General features: G+C 42.4%; 1 protein-coding gene across 1 annotated transcript in view; it reads left to right on the top strand.

The window, feature by feature from the left end:
* rnf17 (ring finger protein 17) overlaps positions 1-17,927 on the top strand; it is a 48,448-nt gene that overhangs the window by 28,916 nt on the left and 1,605 nt on the right. The window contains exons 7-12 of the mRNA XM_067986683.1: positions 1,735-1,860; positions 6,366-6,431; positions 8,427-8,543; positions 11,756-11,912; positions 15,606-15,741; positions 16,707-16,896. Of these exons, the coding sequence (XP_067842784.1) occupies positions 1,735-1,860; positions 6,366-6,431; positions 8,427-8,543; positions 11,756-11,912; positions 15,606-15,741; positions 16,707-16,896 (792 nt within the window). The remainder of the gene's footprint in view (positions 1-1,734; positions 1,861-6,365; positions 6,432-8,426; positions 8,544-11,755; positions 11,913-15,605; positions 15,742-16,706; positions 16,897-17,927) is intronic.

Genomic DNA, 17,927 nt, shown 5'->3' with positions numbered 1-17,927 from the left:
CAATCTCCTCCAACTGAAAATTGGGAAAACCAAAGAGCCATTGTGTGTTCCCTCAGCACCAATTCCATCCCTCTCCCTGGCCACTCTCTGAGGCTGAACCAGATCACTCACAACTTCGGCATCCTATTTGACCCTGATCGAGTTTCCAGCCCCATACCCGCTTCATCACAAAGACCGCCTACTTCCACTTTAGTAACATCGCCTGTCTCTGCCCCTGCCTCAGCTCATCTGCTGCTAAAACCATCATGCATGCTTTTGTTACCTCCAGACTCGACTATTCCAATGCTCTCCTGGCCCGCCTCCCATTCTCCATCCTCCATCCTCCGTAAACTTGAGCTCATCCAAAACCCAGCTGCCTGTATTCTAACCCACACCAAGTCCTGCTCACCCATCAACCCTGTGCTTGCTGACCGACATTGGCTCCTGGTCCACCAACACCACAATTTTAAAATTCTCGTCCTTGTTTAAATCCCTCCATGGCCTCTCCCCATCCTATCTGTAACCATCTGCAGCCCTACAACCCTCCAAGAATCTTGCGTTCCTCCAACTGTGGACTTTTGTGCATCCTCCACTCCCTTCACCCCACCAGCTGTACCTTTTGGTCATCTAGGCCCTAAGCTCTGTAATTCCCTCTCTCCACCTCTTTCTGCTCCTTTAAGACACTCTTTTTAAAACTTACCTCTTTGACCAAACTTTTAGTCACCTGTCCTAGTTACTCCTCCTTTGGCTTGGTGTCAACTTTTGTCTTATTGCGCGAATGTGAAGTGCCTTGGGACGTTTTCCTATGTTAAAGGCACTATATAATTGCAAATTGTTAGGGACAGTGTGACTGAGCATTTGGACAAGTATGAGCTGATCAAAGAAAGTGAGCGTGGATTTGTGACTGGTAGGCCGTGTCTGACTAATCTAGTTGAATTTTTTGAGGAGGTCATTAATATGGTGGATAGGGGAATGTTGGATGTTGTCTATTTGGACTTCCAGAAGGCATTTGATAGATTATTAGCAAAAATAAAAGCACAGGAAATTGGAGATAACCATGTGACATGGGTTTGTAATTGGTTGGGAGGTTGGAAACAGAGTAGGGATAAAGGGCACATACTCTGATTTGGCAGGAAGCGAAAAGTGGTGTTTCCCAGGGATCTGTATTGGGGCCTTGGCTTTCCACCATGTATGTTAATGACTTGGATGATGCAAAGTTAGAAGGCACAGTAAGTTGTGTAGATGGGACCAGGAAGTTACAATGGGAAATAAACAGATTGTGAATGGGAAAAACTGGCATATGGAGTTCAGTATGGGTAAGTGTGAGGTCAGATACTTTGTATCCAAGAAAGACAAATTGGAATATTTTCTTAATGGTGAGAGATTAGGAACTGGAGGAGCAAAGGGATTTGGACGACCCAAATCACTTAAAGCTCATGCACAGGTACAAATGTTGGCCTTTATCTCGAGGGGCTGGAATATAAAGGAGAGGATTTATGCTTCAGTTGTACAGAGCCTTGGTCAGACCCCATCTGGAGTACTGCGTTCAGTTTTGGGCGCCACACCTCAGGAAGGATATATTGGTCTTGGAGGGGGTACAATGCAGATTCATCAAAATGTTACTTGAGCTTAAAGGTTTAAATTATAAGGACAGGTTGCATAAACATTGCTTGTATTCTGTGGGCTTAGAAGGCTGAGGGGTGATCTAATTGGGGTGTTTAAAATTATAAATGATAAAATATTAACTCATTCTAGGTACCATCAGAAAATTGCATACAGACGCTGTTAGTTGATCTTCGCTTTGATGGAATGTCTGTTTCCTGCTTTATGATTCATCATAACCATGCTGTTCAAAATGAAAAGGCTTCAATAATGATTAAGGTAAGATTGCAGATTTAGTCAAATCTAATCGCCACTTTACTGGCAGTCAGTGAATTTTCCTTGTTGCTCATGGATCCACCTTATTTGGTTGGTATGAGGACGGGCTGTCCTTAGACCCCTCTCTTTGTTCAAGCTGAAATTGTTTTGAGTTTCCTCCTTTTCAGGAAATAATAGTGCCAGAATATTGTTTAGTGTCTTCTGCTTCCATTCAAAGGAATAGCAAAAGAATGTTTGGGAGGAAGTTAGGTCTTGTTAAAGGTAAGTAGTGGAATAATGGAAGAGGAAATGAAAATAGTTGAATTATTTATGTTTTCAAGGGGTTATTTTGCTCAACAGGGAGAAAATACTTCAAAATTGATCTATGATGGAATGTTTCAAAATTGAGAGGGGAGGTATTTAATTAGTTTAAAGAACTGAAGACTAACACATTCACTAGCTCAAATCACATATATCTTGGGCTGCTGAAAGTGATTAATGTGGAAATTTGCCAGGCACAGGTCACAGTAATGAAAGATTCATTAGGTACTGGAGAAGTTTTTCATTTTTGAAGTAAGCAAACTGTGGCTATATTAAAGCAGAGCAAATCAGACCCAGTAGTCTTTCTTCAAAGCCTGGTAAAATAATGGAACCTACACAAGAGAGTAGGTTGGGGGAGGGGGGGTTACCTGTACAGTAAAAACTTAATGGGTAACGGTCATTGTTGGTTTAGGAGAGGAAGGTCATATTTGATTCTTTTAACATCTTTGAGAACATTACTAATAGAATAACTATTCAAAATTGGCAGGGTGGCTAGGAAGCAACAACTCCTTTAGGGAAGTCAAGTACAAGGAGACATAGAATTTACCCTAAGCTGGTTAAACGTGGATCTAGGAAAAAGATCTTCACAGAAAGGGTTGAGAGTGTGGATATGAAGTTAATTGAGATTTTTAACGGAACAATACATCTAAAAATGATCTCTTCTGTCCCTCATGTAAGGATTTCCATTTTGTATATCATAGAAAGTTACGGCACAGAAGGAGGCCATTCGGCCCATTGTGTCCGTGCTGGCTGAAAAAGAGCTATCCAGCTTAATCCCACTTTCCAGCACTTGGTTCAGAGCCCTGTAGGTTACGGCACTTCAAGTGCACATCCAAGTATTTTTTAAATGAGTCGAGGATTTTTGCCTCTACCACCCTTTCAGGCAGTGAGTTCCAGACCCCCACCACTCTCTGGGCGAAAACATTTCTCCTCAGCTCCTCTCTAAACTTTCTACCAATTACTTTAAATTTATGCCCCCTGGTCACTGACCCCTCTGCTAAGGAAAATAAGTTCTCCCTATCCACTCTATCTAGTCCCGTCATAATTTTATATACCTCAGTTAAATCTCACCTCGGCCTCCTTTGTTCCAAAGAAAACAACCCCAGCCTATTCAATATTTTCTCATAGCTAAAATTCTCCAGCCCTGGCAACAGCCTCATAAATATCCCCTGTACCCTCCAGTGCAATCACACCTTTCCTGTAATGTGGTGACCAGAACTGTGCGCAGTACTCAAGCTCTCTGGCCTAACCAATATTTTATACAATTCTAGCATAACCTCCCTGCTCTTACTTTCCTTTATTAGCCGAGGCATAGAATATATCATGTATGCCGCCTTACCCACCTTATCTACCTGTCCTGCTACCTTCAGGGATCTGTGGACACGCACTCCGAGGTCCCTTTCTTCCTCTACACCTCTCAGTATCCTCCCATTTATCTTGTACTCCCTGCCTGGTTTGCCCACCCCAAATGCATTACCTCACACTTCTCTGGATTGAATTCCATTTGCCATTTCTCTGCCCACCTGACCAGTCCATTGATATCTTCCTGCAATCTACAGCTTTCCTCCTCACTATCAACCACATGGCCAATTTTTGTATCCTCTGCAAACTTCTTGATCAAGCCCCCCACATTCAAGTCCAAATCCTTAATATATACCACAAAAAGCAAGGGACCTAATAGTGTCTTGTGGGACCCCACTGGAAACAGCCTTCCAGTCACAAAAACGCCCGTTATCCATTACCTTTGCTTCCTGCCACTGAGCCAATTTAGGATCCAACTTGCCCCTTTCCCTTTGATCCCATGGGCTTTTACTTTTTTGACCAGTCTGCCATGTGGGACCTTGTCAAAAGCCTTGCTAAAATCCATGTAAACTACATCAAACGCATTACCCTCATCAAACCTCCTTGTTACCTGCTCAAAAAATTCAGTCAAGTTAGTCAGACACGACCGTCCTGTAACAAATCCATGTTGCCTGTCCTTGATTAACCCAGTCTAAATGATGATTTATGCTATCCCTCAGAATCGATTCCAATAATTTGCGCACTACCGAGGTTAGACTGATTATAATTACTTGGTCTATCGCTTCCTTTTTAAATAACGGTACAACATCAGCAGTCCTCCGACACTACGCCTGTAACCAGGGAGGATTGGAAAATGATGGTCAGAGCCGCTGCTATTTCCTCCCTTGTTTCTCTTAGCATCCTGGGATACATTTCATCCGAGCCTGGTGATTTATCTACTTTCAACGATGCTAAACCCCTTAATACTTCCCCACTCACTATGTTTATCCCATCCAATATTTCACACTCCTCCTCCTTAACTATAATCTCTGCATCATCCCCTTTTGTGAAGACCGACGCAAAGTATTAAGAACCATACCCACAACTTCTGCCTCCACATGTAGGATACCTTTTTGGTCTCTAATAGGCCCTACTCTTAGTTATCCACTTGCTCTTTATGTATTTATAAAACATTTTTGGGTTTTCCTTAATTTTATTTGCCAGTATTTTTTTGTTCTTTAGCTCAACCAATATGGCCTCATTTGATGATTGTTTTAACATATCATCCCTCCTCACAGCCATAGTTGTTTCTTTAACCAATATTCCCACCACCCCCCCCCCACCCCCATCCTTTTTTATCCCCCTCTCTATCTCGTCTGAAAACCCCATAACCAGGAACGTTGATCTGCCATTCCTGCCCGTTTAAGCCTTGTTTCTGTAATAGCTAAGATATCGTACTTCCACATGTATATCTGTGCCCTTAGCTTATCTGCCTTATTCACTATATTCCTTGCATTGAAGTATATACCATTAAGCACTGCCAAACTCCTTTGTTACATAAGAAATTGGAGCAGGAGTAGGCCAATCGGCCCCTCGAGCCTGCTCCGCCATTCAATAAGATCATGTATAGTTTCTAACCATTGTTTCCTCTGCCTTCCAAACTCACTCACTAATTTTCTGCCTTCCATTTCCAGCTCTGCTTCTCTTCACTTCCGAATCTACGCTGAGGTTCCCATCCCCCTGCTAAGCTAGTTTAAACCCTCCCCAATAGCACTAGCAAACCTCCCCGCGAGGATATTGGTTGAGGTGCAACCCGTCCGGCATGTATTGGTCCCAATGCCCCAGGAATCTAAAGCCCTCCCTCCTGCACCATGTCTCTGGCCATGCATTCATCTTCTCTATCCTCCTATTCTGTACTCGCTAGTGCGTGGCACCGGGAGTAATCCGGTGATTACTACCATTGAGGTACTGCTTATTGATCTCTTCCCTAATTCCTTAAAATATGCCTACAGGACCTCATCCCTCTTTCTACCTATGTTGTTGGCACCGATATGAACCCCTCCAGAGTGTTCTGCAGCCGCTCGGTAACAGCCTTGACCTGGCACTAGGGAGGCAACATACCATCCTGGAAACTCATCTGCGGCCGCAGAAACGCCTATCTGTTCCCCCTAACAATAGAATCCCCTATCACTATCGCTCTCCTGACCATTATATGAAGGTTGAAATTTTTTTCACAGAATATTAAATTAAAGATTTATCCATTCTAATTTTCTTTTTTGTAAACTGCATTTTAGTAAATTACATTATCTGCAGGCTGTTAGATAATCATGAAATATGAAGGCGTGCATCTGCACCATGAATGTGCTAATTTCAGTGTTAATGTTCATATAGAACTGATTTGTAAACAGTCTTTTCTGCTGAAAATATATTTCACTGAGCTGTGTATGGGGCTTCCGCTGTAGATTCCTGTAACTAACCGTCTCCTTACTATGCGGGATCAATCCTTATGCGCCAGATTATAGGAGTAGACTCTTGTACCGTGGATTTGTCACGATGGAGAGTGATGACCTATCCTTCAAAGGACAGCTCGGGCTAGTTTTAGTAAATGCCTCAAATATATAAATCCTGAACTTGTAGTTTGTAATCGGTAATTGTAACCAGAAAAGGAAAGAAGTTAATACCAGGTGTAAAATTGTGATCTCGCTTATAGAGAGCCTGTTAGGTCCTGGGTGCTAGCATTGCCTGGTCACCAGTTCTGAAAGCTTTTCTTACCCCATTTTCATTAAGGAAGTTGTTACGTGGGGCCTAAATTCTCTGTTTATATTCTTGCATGGTTAAACACATTACCAGCAAGCACTTTGAAGATTTTTTCTGAATGTACTTTTTAATGTGTGCACACTAGATGGGCTTTTTTTCTTCCTTCACAGAAATTTTGCCCTGATTTAAATAATGGAGAAAATGTACCTGAAGAAAGCTGGGATTTGATGTTTGAGGTAAAAAGTTACCGAATATTAACAAAATATTGAATTTCTGTCAATTGTAAATATATATTTCTAAATGTTTTCTTTTATCACCACTTTTCAATGGAAACTCAACCAAAAGTTGTTTATTGCTTAACTTTTGTATTGGTGCAGTTGCTTTGCTGCTGTCTGAATCTTCAGCTTATGCAAACTCACTAAAGAGTGCACTATACCTTCTGATTTGTAAAAAGACCGATCACCTCTTCTGACCTTCAATGCCATTGCCATTGCCAAGTCCCCCACCATCAACATCTTGGGGTCGACATTAACAGCAAGCATAGCTGGACGCCATATCAACGTAGTGGCTACAATAGTGGGGAAGAGGCGAGCTCACATCCCGACACCTCATTGCCTCTCCACCATCTAGAAGTCTCAAGTCAGGAGTGTGATGGAATACTCATTTGCCTGGATTGGGTGCATTTTGTTGCAGCTGCAAGGCTTGACTCCATCCAGGACATAACAGTCCACTTGATCGGCACCCCAGCCACTGGATTCAATATCCACTCCTTTCACCATTGGTGCACCATGGCTGCAGTATGTACTATGTACATTTTGCACAGTAGCAATTCGCCAAGCTTACTTCGGCAGCACCCCTGAGCCTTGTGACCACTATAACTAAGAAGGACAAGAGCAGCGAGATCATGGGAACACATCACATCCAATTACTCTTCTATGTCACACCATCCTGACTTGAGCATATATCACTGTTCTTCCATCACCACTGGGTCAAAATTGTGGAATTCCCTACTTAACACCATCTTGGAAGCACAATTAGCACAAGGACTATAGTAGTTCAAGTACAAGGCCCATCACCTCAGGACACGTGGGGGATGGGCAATAAATATGGCTTTGCCAGTATCGCCCACACCCTCAGAACAATTTTTAAAAAATTGTCACATTATAGTATATGTTTGCAGTTTGAAACTTTTATCAGTGTAACGATAAGCAGAGCTGGGTGATTTTGGATTTGTATATTTGAATCAAAATGCAGTTTTTTTGTTTGCTTGGATCTTTGAGCCAATGTTCAAAAATCTGACTGACAAAACAGAAAAATACTGGAAATGCACAGTCTGTGACTAGATTTTTAGAAGGTTGGAAAAATGTGTGAAATGCTACATAATATATAAAGTTAATCTGTCTGAATTTGAAAACATGAAATGGTAAGTTGAGCTTGCCTCTGAATAACAGGACAAACTGTAGAATGTGAATGGAAAAATCTAGAGGGAAAAAAAATCAATATATGGAAAGCATGTGTATTTCTAAATCTCACCCTTGAGCTGAACAATCTATCATGGCGTAGATCCTAAATATCTGAAATTGAGATTAGTTTGTTTTGAAACACATTTTTTAATATTTTTATTCTCTTCCCTACATGTCTTTCTCTTCCCCCTGCCCGCAAAAGTAATTATTAAATGCTGAAAATGCACAACAGGTTAGTTAGTATTTGAAAAAAAGAAAAGCCAAATTGACCCTTTTAGATAGAGATGCTTCATCAGTGTAGCACGCTTGGGAGGAATAGGTGACTTTAAACCTGTGGTTCCCAGGCTTTCAACCACTGATGTTTTCCTCACCTCATGTCTGGATCTGTTGTAGACTAATTGATAGAGATTGATTGCTATGATTAGTTAACAACTCCATTATTGTATCGTGCAACTACCAGGATGGTAGAAAGCGAACTAGATGGACATTGGTCCTTTTTCATCTATGAACGATCAGAACTTTTAGAAGCACAATAACTGGGACAACAAACCACTGGGGGAAGTATATGTAAAGTGAAATCATGTACTATTTTTAAATTACTTTCTGTATTTAAAAACTTAACTGCTGTGACTACTAGAACTCTAATGGACTTGTATAATATTCCATAGATGTAGTATATAGATATATCAAGAAAAAGACTTAGTGCTACACAAGTCAGACATTATGAGGCAATGAATAATCTAATATGTTGGAAATCTGTGTTCATAGGGTCTACTATCTTCACACTTTGAAACAGTTATGTTGCCAGAGTATGATTATCCATTATTACCTTTACCTGGAAAGGTTTTCCCAGCAACTGTAAAGCACCTGGAAACTCCCAATCAGGTATGCATACTACATTCTGGATATAGGGATTTTGGGTAGATTTTGTTTGAGATGTTGATTTAACGAAGGGCTATTGAAGTACCTCCTTGAGCCTGTGCTGGCTCTTTGGAAGAGCTATCCAATTAGTCCCACTCCCCTGCTCTTTCTCCATATCCTGTCCTGCAAATTTTCCCCCGTTAGGTATTTATCCAATTCCCTTTTGAAAGTTATTAATGAATCTGCTTCCACCACCCTTTCAGGCAGCGTGTTCCAGATCATCATAACTTGCTGCATAAATTTTTTTTCCCTCATGTCGCCTCTGGTTCTTTGCCAATTACCTTTAATCTGTGTTCTCTGGTTACTGACTCTTCTGCTACTGGAAATAGTTTATCCTTATTTACTCAATTAAAACCCTTCATGATTTTGAACACCTCTATCAGATCTCCCCTTAACCTTCTCTTCTGTAAGGAGAACAACCCCAGTTTCTCTAGTCTCTACATGTAACTGAAGTCTTTCATCCTGGTACCATTCTAGTAAATCTCTCTGCCTGTAAGGCCTTGATCTCCTTCCTAAAGAATGGTGCCCAGAATTGGACACAATACTCTAGCTGGGGCCTAACCAGTGTTTTATAAAGGTTTAGCATAACTTTGTTGCTTTTATACTCTATGCCAAGAACATTTGAATAAGAAGATAAGAAATAGGAGCAGGAGTAGACTATACGGCCCCTTGAGCCTGCTCCGCCATTCAGTAAGATCATGGCTGATCTTGGATCTCAACTCCATTTTCTGCCCGATCCCCATATCCCTTGATTCCATTAGTGTCCAAAAATCTAGTGATCTCAGTCTTGAATATACTCAACGACTGAACATCTACAACTGTCTGGGGTAGAGAATTCCAAAGATTCACAACCCTCTGAGTGAAGAAATTCCTCCTCATCCAAGTCTTAAATGGCCGACCCCTTATCCTGAGACTATGTCCCCTAGTTCTAGTCTCTCCAGCCAGGGGAAACATCCTCTCTCATCTAAACTCCAGAGAGTATAGGCCCATTCTACTCAATCTTTCCTCATAGGACAACCCTCTCATCTCAGGAATCAATCTAGTGAACCTTCGTTGCACCGGCAAGTATATCCTTAGGTAAGGAGACTAAAACTGTACACAGTATTCCAGGTGTGGTCGCACCAAAGCCCTGTAAAATTGCAGCAAGACTTCCTTACTCTTGTACTCCAACCCCCTTGCAATAAAGGCCAACATGCCATTGCCTTCCTAATTGCTTGTTGTACCTGCATGTTAACTTTCTGTGTTTTGTGTACAAGGACACCCAAATCCCTCTGAACACCAACATTTAATAGTTTCTCACCATTTAAAAAATATTCTGTTTTTCCTATCAAAGTGAATAACTTCACATTTCCCCACATTATACTCCATCTGCCACCTTCTTGCCCACTTACTTAACCTGTCTACATCCCTTATATAAAGCCAAGGAACCCATATACCTTTTTAACAGCCTTCTCAACTTGTCCTGCCACCTTCAAAGACTTGTCCAGGTCTCTCTGTTCCTGCACCCCAATTGTACCATATAGTTTATATTACCTCTCCTCATTCTTCCTACCAAAATGAATCACTTCACACTTCTCTGTGTTAAATTTCATCTGCCGTGTGTCTGCCCATTTCACCAGTCTATGTTCTCCTGGATTCACTTACTATCCTCCTTGCTGTTAACTACATTTCCGAGTTTCATGATGTCTGTAAACATTGAAATTATGCCCTATATACCCACATCCAGGTCATTAATATATATCAAAAAAAGCAGTGGTCCCAATTCCGGCCCCTGGGGGATACCACTGCAGGTCCCACCAGTCTGAAAAACAACCACTCACCACTACCCTCTGCTTTCTGTCCCGTAGCCAATTACGTTTTCCACTGCCCCTTTAATCCCATCTGGGTACTTGCAGGCCAGTTAGTTTAATGTCTGTGGTAGGGAAAATTTTAGAATCTTTAAAGATGAAATTGCTACATATCTAAGTGAAGATAAAATAAATTAGAAGCAGCCAGCTCTGATTTCAGAAAGGGAGATCCTGCTTGACAGACCTGTTAGTTCTTTGGAGGAGATGACAGATATGGTGGATGGGGGAAATGTAATGGATGTGGTGTACATGAACTTTTAGAAAGCCTTTGACAAGGTTCCACACAGGAGGCTATTGGAAAAGATTAAGGAGTATGGAATTAGAGGGAGGTTAGACAATTGAATTAAAAACTGGTCAGTAGGGAGGAAATAGAGAGTAGGAGTTAAGGGTGGTTTCTCAGTGATAAGAAGTAGGTAGCAGTGTCCCAGCGGGTTCTTTTGAGACCACTTCTGTTCACTACATCAAATATTTGGATACAGGGCTGGAGGGACTGGGTCTGGATTTACAGACAAATTTAATGTTCGTAAATAAGGTGGTACATTTTCGTTTTTAAAAAAAATGTCAATTATAATTTGAATGCGGGGGGAAAGCTGGGTAATGGTGCAAGAGCGCAGTGATTTGGGGGTTTATGTTCACAAGACATTAAAAGCAGCACCTCAAGTTAATAAAACTATAAAAAAGCAAATGGAATACAGGATTTTATGGCAAAAGGTATAGAATATATCAAGCTATAATAATTAATCTGTATAAAACCGTACAAAGACCACAGTTGGAATCCGATGTATAATTTTGGACACCACACAAGAAGGATGTTGAGGCAATAGAGAGGGTACAGTTCAGTTTCACTAGGTAGCTGCCTGTTGGGAAGAAATACAAATACGAAGGAAGACTTTGGAAAGAGTGAGGCTGTTTTTATTAGAACAGCAGAGGTTACAAGGTGTTTTGATGGAGATACTTAAAATTATGAATGGATGGGAGAATAGATGGAAACAGACTGTTTCCAGTGATTGAGGGGTTTAGAACAAGGAACATAGATATTAGAGTAAATGTAAGCGATATAACAGAGAACAGGAGAAACCTTTTTAGAGTTATGAAGCTGCGGAATGTACTACCATTGTTAGTGATTGAAGCAGAGTCCATGTCAACATTTAAGAATAGATTAAATAGGTGGTTAAAGGAGAGAGGGAATAAAGGGATATGGGAACAGAGTAGGCACATGGGATTAGTACTGCTGCTCACATGGAGGATAATCACCAATGTGGACTGGTTGGCCTGTTTCTGTGTTGTAATTTCTATGTAATTCTTTGCAGTGTTTTTTATTTTCTTAAGGTGTATATCTCTGTTGGCCCGAAAAGAGATGTTGAATCTGACAGTGACACAGATGATAGCGGCATAAGCTATGAACCTGAAGATGATCTCGAGCAAGCTCTGAGAGAGCTTAATCAGAATGCAGAGGCACTTTCTTTACTCACCGATTTCAGATCAGGTATAGTAAAGACTCTGTGTATAGATTCATGTCAATGTGTTCTATGATAAAATGTCACTCTAACCTCTGAAAAATTATTTGACTCGTTGAACTGGAAGCATTGCAGTGACATGCTGTAAATTGGTTCTAAACATAACCATAATCAACTTGGCCTTGATAATTATTCCAACTTTTTCTCAATGCATTAATTGCTTACACAGGTGAAAATTAACCAAAAACCACAGTATTTAATTTTTAACATACAATTTTTAAACTGGGTATCCAGTTCACTACCAAAGACTGCAGCTAAATTTAAACTGAGTATTTATGTTGCATTGATTTTCTGCATTCCAATTCAAATAGATTTATTACATTCCACGGACCACTTAGGTTGCATGTCTAACAGGGAAAAATTGGGGATGTCTGCACTTTTAAGACTTCTATAGATAGAGCTATGTCACCATTTTTTTGTCCTGAATTATATCTAAGCATCCATCCGCCATTATTTTTCCTACGCCTGTCTGCTCCGTCACAAGATAATACAAGTATTGCTTTTTCAACTTTTTTTCTAAACCTATTACTGGGGTTCAAGATCGTTGACTGCAAGAAAATTACTGCTAATAACTAAACACTCATGCTTCCTCATAACCTTGATTTGTGTGAAATTTAAGCAGCCTTCCAGCCATCGGCAGGACAGAACCACCAGAGGTGGCGGTACAGTGATAGACAGTCAGGAGGGAGTGGCCCTGGGAGTCCTCAACATTGACTCTGGACCCCATGAAATCTCATGGCATCAGGTCAAACATGGGCAAGGAAACCTCCTGCTGATTACCACCTACCGTCCTCCCTCAGCTGATGAATCAGTCCTCCTCCATGTTGAGCACCACTTGGAGGAAGCACTGAGGGCAGCAAGGGCACAAAACATACTCTGGGTGGGGGACTTCAATGTCCATCACCAAGAGTGGCTCGGTAGCACCACTACTGACCGAGCTGGCCGAGTCCTGAAGGACACAGCTGCTAGACTGGGCCTGCGGCAGGTGGTGAGCGAACCAACACGAGGGAAAAACTTACTTGACCTCGTCCTCACCAATCTACCTGTCGCAAATGCATCTGTCCATGACAGTATTGGTAGGAGTGACCACCGCACAGTCCTCGTGGAGATGAAGTCCCGTCTTCGCACTGAGGACACCATCCAATGTGTTGTGTGGCACTACCACCGTGCTAAATGGGATAGATTCAGAACAGATCTAGCAGCTCAAAACTGGGCATCCATGAGGCATTGTGGGCCATCAGCAGCAGCAGAATTGTATTCCAGCACAATCTGTAACCTCATGGCCCGACATATTCCTCACTCTACCATTACCAACAAGCCAGGAGATCAACCCTGGTTCAATGAGGAGTGTAGAAGAGCATGCCAGGAGCAGCACCAGGCGTACCTAAAAATGAGGTGCCAACCTGGTGAAGCTACAACTCAGGACTACATGCGTGCTAAACAGCGGAAGCAACACGCAATAGACAGAACTAAGCGATCAGATCAAAGCTCTGCAGTCCTGCCACATCCAGTCGTGAATGGTGGTGGACAATTAAACAACTAACGGGAGGAGGAGGCTCTGCAAACATCCCCATCCTCAATGATGGCAGAGTTCAGCACGTGAGTGCAAAAGACAAGGCTGAAGTGTTTGCAACCATCTTCAGCCAGAAGTGCCGAGTGGATGATCCATCTCTGCCTCCTCCCGATATCCCCACCATCACAGAAGCCAGTCTTCAGCCAATTCGATTCACTCCACGTGATATCAAGAAACGGCTGAGTGCACTGGATATAGCAAAGGCTATGGGCCCCGACAACATCCCAGCTGTAGTGCTGAAGACTTGTGCTCCAGAACTAGCTGCGCCTCTAGCCAAGCTGTTCCAGTACAGCTACAACACTGGCATCTACCCGACAATGTGGAAAATTGCCCAGGTATGTCCTGTCCACAAAAAGCAGGACAAATCCAATCCGGCCAATTACCGCCCCATCAGTCTACTCTCAATCATCAGCAAAGTGATGGAAGGTGTCGTCAACAGTGCTATCAAACGGCACTTACTCACCAATAACCTGCTCACCGATGCTCAGTTTGGGTTCCGCCAGGACCACTCTGCTCCAGACCTCATTACAGCCTTGGTCCAAACATGGACAAAAGAGCTGAGTTCCAGAGGTGAGGTGAGAGTGACTGCCCTTGACATCAAGGCAGCATTTGACCGAGTGTGGCACCAAGGAGCCCTAGTAAAATTGAAGTCAATGGGAATCAGGGGGAAAACTCTCCAGTGGCTGGAGTCATACCTAAGGAAGATGGTAGTGGTTGTTGGAGGCCAATCATCTCAGCTCCAGGACATTGCTGCAGGAGTTCCTCAAGGCAGTGTCCTAGGCCCAACCATCCTCAGCTGCTTCATCAATGACCTTCCCTCCATCATAAGGTCAGAAATGGGGATGTTCGCTGCTGATTGCACAGTGTTCAGTTCCATTCGCAACCCCTCAAATAATGAAGCAGTCCGAGCCCGCATGCAGCAAGACCTGGACAACATCCAGGCTTGGGCTCATAAGTGGCAAGTAACATTCGCGCCAGATAAGTGCCAGGCAATGACCATCTCCAACAAGAGAGAGTCTAACCACCTCCCCTTGACATTCAATGGCATTACCATCGCCGAATCCCCCACCATTAACATCCTGGGGGTCACCATTGACCAGAAACTTAACTGGACCAGCCATATAAATACTGTGGCTACGAGAGCAGGTCAGAGGCTGGGTATTCTGCGGCGAGTGACTCACCTCCTGACTCCGCAAAGTCTTTCCACCATCTACAAGGCACAAGTCAGGAGTGTGATGGAATACTCTCCACTTGCCTGGATGAGTGCAGCTCCAACAACACTCAAGAAGCTCGACGCCATCCAAGATAAAGCAGCCCGCTTGATTGGCACCCCATCCACCACCCTAAACATTCACTCCCTTCACCACCGGCGCTCTGTGGCTGCAGTGTGTACCATCCACAGGATGCACTGCAGCAACTCGCCAAGGCTTCTTCGACAGCACCTCCCAAACCCGCGACCTCTGCCACCTAGAAGGACAAGAGCAGCAGGTACATGGGAACAACACCACCTGCACGTTCCCCTCCAAGTCACACACCATCCCGACTTGGAAATATATCACCGTTCCTTCATTGTCGCTGGGTCAAAATCCTGGAACTCCCTTCCTAACAGCACTGTGGGAGAACCTTCTCAAGGGCAATTAGGGATGGGCAATAAATGCCAGCCTCGCCAGCGACGCCCACATCCCATGAACGAATAAAAAAAAATGCTACAATGGCCATCAACCTTCACTTCAAAAAACATTTCGGAATTTGGGTAATAAGCAGTTCTGCACAGAAGACTCTCCAAACATAGTTAGAACATTGCACTACCCATACCCAGAATTCAGTGTTTGTGTTTTTGCAAGATCAGGAACAATACTCTGCACTGGATCTAGATATAGTTTAATATTTCAGCCCTCACACAGCATTACCTTCTTGTGGCACAAATGGTTACACAATTGACAACAAGGCTGTTGCAGGAACCAGACCTTTGAAGGCTAGGGTTCTTTTACGCTGAGATCAAGTTAACTATAGTAAATTTTCATTGAATGATTACAGGCATTTTTTTTAAATCAGCTTATGTTTTGAAACTTTGTAATTTTATTTACAGAAATGCCTTGCCTTGCTGAATACAGTGATGGGCGATGGTACAGAGCAAAGGTACTGTCTTTAGAGAAACTCCACCCACTAATGATCCTTGTGCAGCATGTTGACTTTGGCTCTACTGCATCTCTACCACATACTAGGTAACTGAGCCTAAAATATTAATATTCATAGTTGTATTTTCATGTCATGGTGAAATACTCTATTTTACATGGGCATTGTGGAAGGACGAATAGTCACTGGTATTATCTGATTAAAAGTACATCTGCAATTGGGTGAGTAGTCACAAAAAGGGTTTGGCAGTGATCATGGCCAAACTGGAAGGTTTTTTTGAGGGTGAGGTGGGGGTAACAAAATGAATTTTTTTTTCATGTTTTGCTTAATTTTTAAACTGGTAAACCTATTTACACTTTCATTAAAAGTCAGCATGTTTGCTCAGAGACCAGATAGATATTGGACCCCGTTTCGCTCGTTTTTCGGGTGTAAAACAGGCAAAAATGTCCAAGTTAGCAGTGCCGCATCCCTCCCACACGGTGCAGGGAGTTGTAGAGTGCAACCACGTAGCCCTGCATGATTCCTGTCATGAACCTGGACTTTTCTATAACAGGAAGGGTTTCCGCTCATTGAATGCTCAACTCATCTACAACCACAGGTAGAGAATAATGCACATATGTGCCTGGTTTCCTGGCAGTAGTCATGATGCTTTCGTACTGTGCCAATGAGCTGGTGAGGGAATAGGTGTGCTATCATCCTGAGGAGGACAGCATGTGTCTACCAAGGAGCCAATAGCATGGTCATGGAGCTGCCCCTCAGCATAATGGGAGGCTCTTAAAGCCCTATCCACACTTTCCTGCATGTTTTGTAAGCTAGTGGAGATGCTGGACTCCAGAACCAAGATGGCAGCAGTCCATTGCAGCTATCCGAGTTGTCACCAGAGACTCCATTGCTGTGGAGCGCCTGCAGTCAACCACTTGCTCCATAGTTGACTGCACAGTCTCGATCGTGCGATAAGACAGCACATAAGGTTGACCTCCGTGCTCTCTGACATTGTATACAAGCAATAAATGTAATATGTTTGCTGTCTATTCTAATCCCTCTGAAATGCCAGGCTTCGTCAGATTCCTGCACACTTGGTACAGTATCCAGCTCGAGCCATCAAAGTTAAGCTGGCAGGGTTTAAACCTCCAGCTTTAATGAATGAAGTGGACCGACTTGTTTACAGTCCAGAATGGTCCATGGAAGCTCTGTGGACAATGATTGACATTGTACAAGGGAATCAACTTACAGCATTCTTGGTGGTAAGTAATTTATGATTAAACCTGGTTACCATCGTGTGCTGAAGCAAGGTTAGATTAAAATATACCACATCTATTACAATTCTCAATTTCCAGGGTTTATTTTCTGCTTGCATTAGTTGAACTCTCAAGAAAAAAGCTTGCAAGTAATTTTCTTGGCAAAGGGATAGGTTGTTTCTTTAAAATTTATTTGAACATTAAGCAGAACAAAGTGTTCATTTGAAGGAACATATTTCTGATGTAGGCAAGCTGGATTGAGTTGGGGAACTTCAAAATGGATTAGAATCATAGAATGGTTATAGCACAGGAGGCCATTCGGCCCATCGAGCCCATGCCGGCTCTTTGTGGAACCAATCCAGTTAGTCCCATTCCCTCGCTCTTTACCCATAGCAAATTTTTTCCCTTCAAGTATTTATCCAATTCCTTTTTGAAAGCCATGATTGAATCTGCTTCCACCACCCTTTCAGGCACACATTCCAGATCATAACTACTCGCTGCATAAAAAAGTTTTTCCTCATGCCGCCTTAAATCTGTGTCCTCTGGTTCTCGATCCTTCTGCCAATGGGAACAGTTTCTCTTTATTTACTTTATCTAAACCCTTCATGATTTTGAGCACTTCTATCAAATCTCCTCTCAACCTTCTCTGCCCTAAGGAGAACAACCCCAGCTTCTCCAGTCTGTCCACGTAATTGAAGTTCTTCATCCCTGAAACCATTCTAGTAAATCTTTTCTGCACCCTCTCAGGCTTTCACAACAAGTGTGGTGCCCAGAATTGGACACAATATTCCAGCTGTGACCGAACCAGTTCTTTATAAAGGTTCAACATAACTTCCTTGCTTTTGTACTCTATTATAAAATTTTTATAAAATGTTTTCCCTAGTAGTGAAATAAAGGATTGGAAAAGGAAAAAAAATGTTAATATTGAAACATTCCTCAAAGAAATTACAATGTTCCTATTTTTAAAAGTCAGATACTAGATTATTCCCCAATAAAGTGATAATTGGGCTTTACCACTTTTTAATAATTGAAAGGGC

This window comes from Heptranchias perlo, chromosome 6, assembly GCF_035084215.1.
Source record: "Heptranchias perlo isolate sHepPer1 chromosome 6, sHepPer1.hap1, whole genome shotgun sequence".
NCBI classification, from domain to species: domain Eukaryota; kingdom Metazoa; phylum Chordata; class Chondrichthyes; order Hexanchiformes; family Hexanchidae; genus Heptranchias; species Heptranchias perlo.
Note: the sequence above shows the minus strand (reverse complement) of the source record. Positions and strands in the feature narration are given on the sequence as shown.